This window comes from Bos javanicus, chromosome 27, assembly GCF_032452875.1.
Source record: "Bos javanicus breed banteng chromosome 27, ARS-OSU_banteng_1.0, whole genome shotgun sequence".
In the NCBI taxonomy this organism is placed as follows: domain Eukaryota; kingdom Metazoa; phylum Chordata; class Mammalia; order Artiodactyla; family Bovidae; genus Bos; species Bos javanicus.
In genome coordinates this window covers 41,936,893-41,947,949 of record NC_083894.1, presented here as the reverse complement: position 1 = coordinate 41,947,949, position 11,057 = coordinate 41,936,893, and the positions used below count along the sequence as shown (strand labels likewise).

General features: G+C 45.6%; 1 protein-coding gene across 2 annotated transcripts; it reads left to right on the top strand.

Annotated features, from left to right (window-relative positions):
• Positions 1 to 6: 6 nt before the first annotated feature.
• RPL15 (ribosomal protein L15) lies at positions 7 to 2,553 on the top strand. 2 transcript variants are annotated; one of them, XM_061404719.1, is made up of 4 exons: positions 7 to 110; positions 522 to 704; positions 829 to 965; positions 2,186 to 2,553. In XM_061404719.1, the coding sequence occupies exons 2-4, from the start codon at positions 533 to 535 to the stop codon at positions 2,489 to 2,491; spliced, it is 615 nt and encodes a 204-aa protein (XP_061260703.1). In that variant the 5' UTR covers positions 7 to 110; positions 522 to 532; the 3' UTR covers positions 2,492 to 2,553. The 2 variants fall into 2 exon arrangements, with proteins under 2 accessions (XP_061260703.1, XP_061260704.1); XM_061404720.1 differs by lacking the exon at positions 7 to 110 and adding an exon at positions 118 to 226.
• Positions 2,554 to 11,057: the final 8,504 nt, after the last annotated feature.

Below are 11,057 nucleotides of genomic sequence, written 5' to 3'. Positions count from 1 at the left end.
GCTTTCCAACGGAAGGAGGCTCGCTGTCGTGGGGGAGGGGGGGGGGCGCGGAGCGCCAAAGGGATTGTGGGAGAAAGGTTCAGTCCTTTCCGTCTGGCGGCAGCCATCAGGTAGGCAGCGTCAGGATATTCGCCGCTTCATCCGCCGCCGATCTCCCTTCACGTCGGCCATCCAGGCTTGGGGGCCCTGCGTCCTGGGAGTTTCTCCTGCCCCCTGCGCGGCGCGGGTTCGATTGCGACGCGGGGCAGCGCGGGCGCGGAAAGGCGGCCCCCCGGAGCGGGCTGGGGGGGATGCAGTGATGGCGGCGCGGACCCGAGCTGGGCCCGGGGCGCGGAGGAGAGGGACGCGCGGGGGCTGAGGTCCGGGAAGCCGGGCCTCGGGCGTCCGAAGGCGAGGCCGGCGGGCCGGGAGGAGCAGGCGTCTTGACCCGCGCCGCGCCGTCACCGCGCCTGCCTTGTGTCGGCGGGCGCTGAGGCGGGCGGCTGCCCGCACCGCGCGTGCTGACACCCGCGTGTCCCCAGGGTGAGCCGACATGGGCGCCTACAAGTACATCCAGGAGCTGTGGAGGAAGAAGCAGTCGGACGTGATGCGCTTCCTGCTGCGGGTGCGCTGCTGGCAGTACCGCCAGCTCTCGGCGCTGCACCGCGCCCCGCGCCCCACCCGGCCCGACAAGGCGCGCAGGCTGGGCTACAAGGCCAAACAAGGTGAGGGGCCCCGGGGCGGGGGGCGCTGACCGTCCGGCGGCCGGGGACGCGCCTGAGCGGGCGGCGTGGGAAACCCGCCCCGAGGCCGCCACCCTCACGGCCTCCGTGCCCTCCACTCACATAGGCTATGTCATATACCGGATCCGTGTGCGCCGCGGGGGCCGCAAACGCCCAGTTCCTAAGGGTGCCACCTACGGCAAGCCTGTCCACCATGGTGTCAACCAGCTCAAGTTTGCTCGAAGCCTGCAGTCGGTTGCGGAGGTAAGAGACTGAGTGCTGGTCACCTCCTGGAGGTGATTGATGGAGAAGGATGTGGGCCGCTGTTCGCTGGTTCATTTGTACCTAGGTGAGCCCTGTTGTGTTTGGAATGTGGCTTGGTGAGTTTTATTCTTGATAACCTCAGTAAATCTTCTCCAACACCTACTTAGGGAAAAAAGTGCAAGATCTTTATAGATGCAGTATTTTTGTAAAGACAACTCTCCATCAACATTAAAATTGGACACGTGGGGAGATAAAGCCTTTTGTAAGGGGAAGAGAAATACATAACACTGTGTTAGGTGTCATCCAGTTTGGTTTGTAATGATAGAATTCCCATTTTCTAACACATAAATGAATAGGTGGAATTAGGTTCTGACATGATACAGAAAAGGGTTTCTCGCCCATCTCCCCCGACCCTCCTCCCAGCTTAAGTGGTAAACAAATCTGCCTGCAGTGCAGGAGATACAGGTTTGATCCTTGGGTGGGGAAGATCCCCTGGAGGATGAAATGGCAACCCTCTCCAGTATTCTTGTGTGAAAAATCCCATGGACAGAGGAACCTGGTGGGCTGCAGTTCATGGGGCCACAGAAAAGTTGCAAAGACAAGGACTAAGCACAAACATGCAATCTAGTTGAGTTGCTACCAGAATTTAGTTTTCATTTGGGAATCTCTCATAGGTCATATAAATTAATGTGAACCTGTGGAGCCTGAACTTTTAAAGGGCAATTAAACATCTTAAAGAGGAACTCTCCCCAGGTGTTACTGGTTATGAATTGTCTTTCTTGGCTAGTAAATTAAGCTATGCTCTGTTGAAGAGGTTGGCCAACATGGGCCTGTTGCCCGCCATAAGCTAAAAGTATTTTGTTTAAAAAAGGCATAGAAGACCATGCAAGAGACCTTTGTAGCCTTCAGAATTCTCTTAAGTTTGCTAACCCTTCTTGTACTAGAAAAGTGCAGGGTTCCAGAATACTAAGTTTGGTTAGCTAGATATTAATATTTCACACCTTAATTGGCAAGAAGGTAATAAGAAAGGTTTCAAATAAGCATGTTGTGTTATTTTCTAGTAAGTCTTCCTTCTACTTGGGGTCCCAGCCTATGGGGAGATGCTGAGTATTTGAGTAGTTTAAGTCAGAAGCCTTCGTCACTTGTCTAGTGAATTTGCTGACTGATTTGTTCCTGGGATGTGTGGAAGGCTGACCTTGGGCCTTTGTTTCCTGTCCTAGGAGCGTGCTGGCCGCCACTGTGGGGCCCTGAGGGTCCTGAATTCCTACTGGGTTGGTGAAGATTCTACGTACAAATTCTTTGAGGTTATCCTCATTGATCCATTCCATAAAGCTATCAGAAGAAACCCTGACACCCAATGGATCACCAAACCAGTGCATAAGCACAGGGAGATGCGGGGGCTGACGTCTGCAGGCAGAAAGAGCCGCGGCCTGGGCAAGGGCCACAAGTTCCACCACACTATTGGTGGCTCTCGCCGTGCAGCGTGGAGAAGGCGCAATACTCTCCAGCTCCACCGCTACCGCTAATATACGTAATGTTTGTAAAGTTCTTACCTAATAAACAATTTAGGACGTTCTTGTCTGCTTAATTTTTTTTTTGTTTTTTATTTGTTTTTAATTTGTCTGTTAAAACTAGTTGTCTGCAGATTGCTTCATTGAATGCATTGTCAAATTATGAAAGTTAAAGTGCAATAATGTTTGAAGACTTATTGAAGTTACTTACACATATAAGTGTATATGAAGTGATGGTGTATCTTGTTTTTAATAAGGGAAATGCCTTTGTGTTTGCTTTATTAGGGAGTTGATGTGTCTGTGTTTAAAGTGCTGTTTGGTACAATAGGTGTAAAATTCTGTAAAAGAGGAGTGCAGAAGCTTAACCCTGTAGGTTTGTTGATGCATGTGGTGAGACCTGCAGCTTATTGGGGTGATGCAACGCTCTGCAGTTTTACGGAGTTTGGCAGGGACAACATTTTCAGTTGGATTTTCATTGGAAATGTGAAGGGTGTCCTGATCCTTTCTCATGATCATATGCAGAAAAATAATGATATTTGTGAGTAGGGCCCACATTTAGGCTTAATCTAATATTACATTTGTGTAACTGCTGCTTCTGAAAGGCAAAAAGTAAAGTAATGCCACCATTTTTAAGAGAATTGAATAGACCTGTTGCAAGAGGGTTCTGATGAATCAATCCTGGTTTACCTAAATTAAATGGCCTTGGCCTCCATGGTACCACTGAAGTTCATATAAAGCTCCTGGTTCAGGTTTTGGGATCTGTAGAATACTGAACTTTGTGCAAATGGTCGTATTTACACTGGTGTTGATTAAAACTGATGGAAATAGAACATTAGATAAGTGAGGGGGGAGTTAATTAGCCCTAAGGTTTGTAAGGTAGTGATAGGATTGGGAGCTTGGTGTTCATCAGATCCCTTTCAAGTGTAGGACGATAGGAAAAACTTGGATCCAAAAGTTCAGTGTTTTCTCTGTAGTATTAGTTGTGACCATCATGAACTCTAAGCCACATTAGGGGATGGGGGAAATCAGGGTGGTTATATTTAAAAGTATCATTGCTAAGTGTAATCTGTTCTCTAGGGTCAAGTCACTCCATTCTTAAAAGGCTATTGAGAAAACTCATCGTTGGTGCCAGTGCAAGTTCAGTTGGCCTCCAACTTCATGTTGTCTACAGTTCCCATCCCTGCGCAAACCAGCCTCACAGTCCAGACTTGCTGGGCCGCCAGCTGTGGTTGCCCTTACTGCCTCATTCTGCTGGTTCCATCATGTCTTCCCATAGACCAGGCTTCTGTTTCCCAGGGTGGATGTGAGTGTAGGGAATACAGAAGAGGAATTACCCCAATTCTTGGCTTGCTATCTGCATAAATAGTTTGATTTTGAAACTTAATCGCTGGCTTTCTTGAACCAATTTTTTTTCTTCAAGGGTCTTTAAAAAGGCCCGCTTAAGTGATTTCCAGAAAACAGGCTTGCAAAACCTTTTAAGACCCGAATTCCTTCCAACTCAAAAAAATCTTAAACCATACTATTTTGTGTGTAGAGGTTGTTCAACTACATAATAACAGAATAAATGTCTATTAAACCAAAACAAATGGACCTTCTGTTATCTTTTGTCATTTAATACTAGTAGGCTTTAACGCAAACCAGCCTGCAAGACGACCTCAAAATGATGGCAGAAACAGTCAACGGTTTCAGGGGAAATGTATAGTATTTAGTTTTTCTCACATCTCTTTGGTCCTTGCATGAATTAGAAAAACTTGTTTGAAAGTTTTTTTCCCAACTATTCGGGTTGCCACTTGGGGAGGGGAGGTCAAAGGTCGGGGTTCCCTATATTCAGATCACAGTGTGAATAGCTTCCGCGGTCTTCCTTGCCCCACTCTGTAGTCTCACAGCTGACCTCATTCTGTAATAGCTCATCCCACTCTCCTGGCAGTTTCTCAGGCACTTCAGGCCCTTTCTAATGCCTGTATACAGGAACACTCAGCAGGTAATACATGTCACCTCAGAAGCTTTCCCTGATAAGCCCATAAGTTGTGTTGGTTCAGATACACCCCAATTGATTATTAGGATTTTCTTCAGCAGTAGGGCAGTTGGATTTTTACAACCCCAGAAGATGAAGACTTGTCATTAAGGAAGCAGACATGAAGCAATCGCTCAAGGTCGCCCGGTGGCAGTCTGAATTACTAGCTTCTTAAACATTTAAAGTTTGGTTATGTAATACACTGACATGGCTAAAAATTCAAAATTAAGGACTACAGTAGAAGTCTCTCTGCCTCTCCAGTTCCCATTCTGGAGGTAGTGTGATCAGTATGTTTTTCCCATCAGGAGATACATAAATACAATATATATGTATTTTTCCTTTTTTACCCAAATGGTAGGATGTTACACATGTTGATTTTTTTTTTCATGTAGTTCTATATCTCTGAAGGTATCACTCAATGGACATGAGTCTGAGCAAGCTCTGGTAGATGGTGAAGGATAGGGAAGCTTGGCGTGCTCCAGTCCATGGGGTCCTAAAGAGTTGGACATGACCGAGTGACTGAACAACAACATATCTGAGCTTATTCTACACCAGTTCATCAAGGGCTTCCTTGTTCTTTTTATGAGTGCACAGTATTTTGTCATAATGTGGCCCCTGAATATCTTTTTTTTCCAGTCTCTTTTACAAAGTTTTTTGCGTATATCTTCGTTTATCTGTAGGATTGATTCCTAGAAGCACAATGGCAGAGTTAATGTACAGTATGTATATTACTGTATGATTCCATCTATATGACATTCTGGAAAAGGCAGAATTACAGAGACAGTAAACAGGATCAGTTCAGTCACTCAGTTCATGTCCTGAAATAGTTCCTGAATATTTCCTTCCAATGAATATTCAGAACTAATTGATTAGTTTGATTTCTTTGCAGTCCCAGGGACTCTTGAAGAAGAGTCCTCTCCAACACCACAGTTCCAAAGCATCAATTCTTTGGCACTCAGCTTTCTTCACAGTCCAACTCTCACATCCATACGTGACCACTGGAAAAACCATAGCTTTGACTAGACGGACCTTTGTTGGCAAAGTAATGTTTGTGCTTTTTAATATGCTGTCTAGGTTGGTCTTGGCTTTTCTTCCAAGGAGTAAGCGTCTTTTAATTTCATGGCTGCCGTCACCATCTGCAGTGATTTTGGAGCCCCCCCAAAATAAAGTCTGTCACTGTTTCCATTGTTCCCCATCTATTTCCCATGAAGTGATGGGACCGGATGCCATGATCTTAGTTTTCTGAACGTTGAGCTTTAAGCCAACTTTTTCACTCTCCTCTTTCACTTTCATCAAGAGGCTCTTTGGTTTTTTGCTTTATGTCATAAGGGTGGTGTCATCTGCGAATCTGCAGTTGCCAATGGTCAGAGGGAGGAAGGAAGGAATAGGCAGAGTACCGAGGATATTTTACGGCCGGAAGCCACGCTGTATGATGCTCTGTAATATCACTATACGTTTGTCTAAGCCCCCAGAATGTACAGCTCCAAGAGCGAACCCTACTGTGAACTATGGTATTTAGTGATAATATTGCAATGCTGGTTCATCAGCTGTAACAAATGTGCTGTGCTGGAAGAGGATACTGATGATGGGGGAGGCTATACGCATGTAAGGGCAGAGGGTTTATGAGAAATTTAACTGTGAACTTAAAACTGTTAAAAAAAACTTTATCATAAATAGCAAGCAAGCAAAAAAAAAAAAAAAAAGGATGTACTGACAGAGACATCTCGTCCAGTCTGATAGAATTGTCATCTACTTTTATTTTTACTCTTCTGAGTGTGGCAGAAGCAAAGCCACACGCCATAGCTTTTTCCTGGGTATACACCTGACCTATGTTTCACCCAGTGGCCCTACTTTAGGTAGGGGTCTTAGTGACATTCTTGCCAATATGTGAAAACAAATGACACATCTCCTTCCAAGGCAATCAAGAGCTGGTGAGTCAATGAAGGCCAGTGATTCTGATCTCGTAGCTAGAAAGTGGTAGAAAAAGCTGCTCAACCCCATCAGTCCGCATGAACCAGAAAGCTTTGTTGCGTTAAGCTACTGTTAATTGCACTCTTTCTTATGATAGCATAGCCTCTTTTGACGCTGACGAATTCAGGAAGTCGAGCCTGCTTTTTATGTTTGTCTTACTTTGTCTTATGGTGACCTGTTGTAATCCTTTGGCCATTTTTCTATTAAAATCCATAACCTTTAAGTACCATGCTATATTAAATGAATTGTAGGGTGGCTGCTACCTTACTGTTGCTACGTTGCATCATTTCTCTGCTCTTAAATTTCTTGAGGGTGACTTTACATAATGAGCTTCCTTGAGAGCTCAGTTGGTAAAGAATCCGCCTGTGATGCAGGAGATCCAGGTTTAATTCCTGGGTTAGCAAGGTGCGCTGGAGAGGAGTTAGGTTACCCACTCCAGTATTCCTGGTGGCTTAGCTGGTAAAGAATCTGCCTGCAATGCGGGAGACCTGGGTTCGATCCCTGGGTTGGGAAGATCCCCTAGAGAAGGGAAAGGTGACCCACTCCAGTATTCTGGCCTGGAGAGTTCCATGCACTGTATAATCCATGGTGTCTCAAAGAGTTGGACACGACTGAGCTTTCCCTTCATTTTACTTCACTTATGTAGAATAAGTTCTCAAAAGTTCAACTGTTTGTTTTATCCTTTCAATTCTAAGCTCTCATTCCATCTCCAAATTCTGAAATCCCTAAGGGAAATTAGTTAGGTATATTGCATCAGTCAGGTAGACTAGATTAGGCTACAGTAACAACCTCTACATCTCAGTGGCTTAAAATTAAAAAGGTTTCTTTCTTGAACAAACTACATGCTCATGGAGGGCTGGTCATGGTCTTCATCTCAGAAACCAGGCTATTGGGATGGCCACTGTAGCACATCACCAGCCTTCCATGGCGAAGGGCAAAGGGAGCGTGGTACAGCATACCCGAGCCTTCAGAGCTTGTTCTCAGGAAGTCGTCTGAAGCAAGTTCCATGGCTCTACCTGAGTTCGATGTAGGGAAGTGAGATTTCACCAGGTAAGAGAGAGAACCGAATATTTGTGAACAGTTGAGCTTTTATAAATATCCATCATTTGGAGAAAAATTTGCATTATTTGGATTTGTCCTGGAAGCATCACACAGCCTGACATACCAGCAGTGAGGTGACATGCGACATCTATATGCCACTAGCTACGTCTTGACCACCCGACAGAGACTCACCCACAGTGGTGGTTTTTACCCAGGAATCCTTTCTCCACCACCCTCCTCCAGTTCAGCCTTGGGGTTTTTTACCCAGGAATCCTTTCTCCACCATCCTCCTCCAGTTCAGCCTTGGGAATGTGGGTTGGATGTTTAGCCTGTTCGTAGATTTTTAGCTGTTGCTATTCATGCTGCAGTGAAAATAATCAGTATATATGTAGTTTTCAACCATTTCCATATAGGAAAAATAAATTTAGAGCCTGCTAGGAAACACTGATCAAGTTTCCTAAAAAACAAAATCTGCTGCAGAGGTGGCACAGTTAGCCTGTACCTTTAAAACACATCGTCAAAGCACTCAGATTTAATGAAGCAGCTAAAACACGCAGCTCACAGCTCACTCTCAAATCCTCGGAAAGGGCAATTCCCTGCCTCCGCCCACAGAAATTGATTAATCATTTAATATAATTGGTATGCTAGGAACATCTGAACTCAGGCGCTTGCAATTCTCATTGTCATTTAGAGAGAGCTTCATTATTTGGCAGTCCTAGTTGGTTTAGAAACAGTAATTGATGGGTAATGTAATTATCTAATCACTAAACTTCTTTCTGCAGAGATAACAAACATACTATTTAGGTTCCAGAGGTTGATTATTAGCTGAGTGAGGAAATGTCACTCATCAGAAAGGAAAATTGAACTGATTATCTGCAGCCCATTGGCTTCTAGGTAGGTAGAGTCTGTGGGGAGGACCTGTTAGAATCCATTGCTGTCAACACGTCTAGTGCAACAGTGTGGCCAGAACGAAAAATGTGTAAATTCTCTGCCTTCCTCCCAGTTTAGCAGTTCTCTGATTTGTTCATTCTTATTTCGTTTTTGTATGAGATATGTTGGTACAGTGACTGCTCACAGATTTTGCCCCTCTATGCTCCATTCTTTTCTTTTCTTCTCTCTCTTTTTTTTAAAAACAGTCCATCAGTGGAGAACTGGAGGCCTCCAGAGTCAGATCAACAAAAAAGCCTAGGGCAAGACTAGGAAGGGCCAAACCCAAAGCTAGAAACCACCATAAAAGCTGTTAGCTGCCAACAGAAAAGCTTTACGCTTTCCTAATGGAACAGTAGAAATTGATACGTTTAGTTATGCAACAATATCATTGATTTTTTTTTTTTTCTATTTGGGTGTTTTTGGTGGTTTTTTTCTTTCATTTTTTTGCCCCACCATGCAGCATGTGGGCTTTAGTTCCCTGACCAGGGATGGAACCAGCGCCCCCTGCATTGGAATCACAGAGCCTTAACCACTGGCCCACCAGGGAAGTCCCTCACTGATTATTTTTCTGTGATTTGTAAAATACGTCTGAAGTTCTGGAAATGCTTTGAGTAACAGCATTCTCATTGTTTCAAAATGGTGCCTTTGGTCTTCATGAATATCATGAGGTGTTAGGAAAGCCGCTGCCTTTTTTAATAAAATAAAACTCTCATCTCGAGGTCTGGCAGACTTGTAACAGATTTTAAGTAGGATCGGGAGGCTGGACTAGCCGAGATTCCTTTGACTTTTGAGGGCTTTTAGTGGTCACCATGGCCACCTCCTTGACACGCCCCCACCCACCCTGATAATACTCTGTAGTGTAGATGGGACCAGGAGAAATTATTTAAAGAAAACTTTTATTGAATCTAGAGGGTTTAATTGGTTTGGTTTAGTCACTAAGTCATGTCCGACTCTTGAGACCCCATGGACTGTAGCCCACTAGGCTGCTCAATCCACAAGATTCTTCAGGCAAGAATACTGGAGTGGGTTGCCATTTCCTTCTCCAAGAGGGTTTAATTATGAGGGTTTAATTAATTAGAGGAAGGAAAGGCATACACCCAACTAGTTTTACAAGACAAAGAATACTTTTTGGGACCCACTCTTGAGGGTTTCCCTGGTAGCTCAGTCGGTAAAGAATCTGCCTGCAATGCAGGAGACTCGGGTTTGATCCCTGGGTCGGGAAGATTCCCTGGAGAGGGAAATGGCAACCCACTCCAGTATTCTGGCCTGGAGAATCCAATGGACAGAGGAGTCTGGCGGGCTACAGTCCATGGGGTCGCAAAGAGTCGGACACGACTGAGCAACTACATCACTGATGCCTTCGGCAAGCTTCTTTGCTCCGCCTGTGCGTGCACTGCTCACGATAAACATGAGACGACGCTGTGAGTTTTGGGGGCAGCGGTTAATTAAAGACAAGGACGCCAGAGTCAGACCGCTTGAGTTCACCCCCTGCACTCCCATTTCCTGGACAAATCATCCTGGGGAAGTGGCTTTGCGTCTTTCAGTATAAACCCTGTCATTTGTCAAGTAGGTAAAAGTCCACTCAGGGTCAGTCAGCATTTCTCAGTGCCACCTGGGGAGAAGGAATACTCCAAGAGTCTGGGTGTCTAGTGAGACTTGGTAGAGAGAAGCATTTCTGTAGGCGAACAAAGGGGTCTATTATGTCATGACGACCTGTGTGAAACTTCTCTTAAGAGCCGATTCCCTTTCCCTTGACTATGGTTTTCCCCAGGTTACCACTTCGTCAAATACTGAGTCTTCCAAGTGGACCAGGAAGAGCCCTTTTTCTGCAGGTCTCCTGCAGGTTGTCTCCTGAATTGCAGGCAGATTCTTTACTGACTGAGCTACGGGGGAAGCCCCCAACAGTGGGTCCCAAGAGCCCTTTTTCTGCAGACCAAAGACCTGGATTGTCAATTTATGGATCACTGATATAAAATGCTCTTATCCAAATGTTGTTAATTCTCAGTAACCCTCTAATCCTTAATAATTCCTCAGGGACCTAGCATTGTTTCTAGATATGTAAAATGTCTCTAACTCTAGCGTATGTCGTAATCGACTTGGATATAAAAATAAATCCTGTTGTGTCCTCAGTACAATCAGAAGAAATTTTTATCCTAACATTTTTCCCTAAAGAAGCTGAACTTGGAGACAGAAGCGGATTCCAGCTTGGGAGCCCCCGTGTGTGGTTTATCACAGATGTGTGTACTGTCCGGGAAGTGGACAGAGAGAGAGAAGCCAAGTCCCAGGGGTCTCAGTCTCACAGCGGGGGTTCTGCCCGATTCCATGGGAGCACTGGAGAGGGAGTGATGCCTCGGAGTGCATCCTGACACATGGCAGGGAAACTGGGCTTTCACACTTTTCCCTGCACTAGCTGGTCACGGGCTGGGGTTACCCCGGGCAAGGAGACCCAGGAGGCCAAGCAGCCCCTGTAAGTCCAAGGCAGCTTCGCTGAGGGTCACAGGTGCCCAGAAGCTGGGGGGCGGGCATCAGCGAGATCCAGACGCCTCTGGCGCAGCACCCACAATTCCACCCCCAGCAACACAGGGATTCCATTGCCCCCTCGGTAGCTGCTTTTGTTTTTGTTCT

Coding starts and splice junctions, on each gene's coding strand:
- RPL15 (XM_061404719.1), top strand. CDS start 533: ATGGGCGCCTACAAGTACATCCAGGAGCTGTGGAGGAAGAAGCAGTCG. Junction 705..828: donor GGGCTACAAGGCCAAACAAG/GTGAGGGGCCCC, acceptor CCACTCACATAG/GCTATGTCATATACCGGATC. Junction 966..2,185: donor GCCTGCAGTCGGTTGCGGAG/GTAAGAGACTGA, acceptor TTCCTGTCCTAG/GAGCGTGCTGGCCGCCACTG.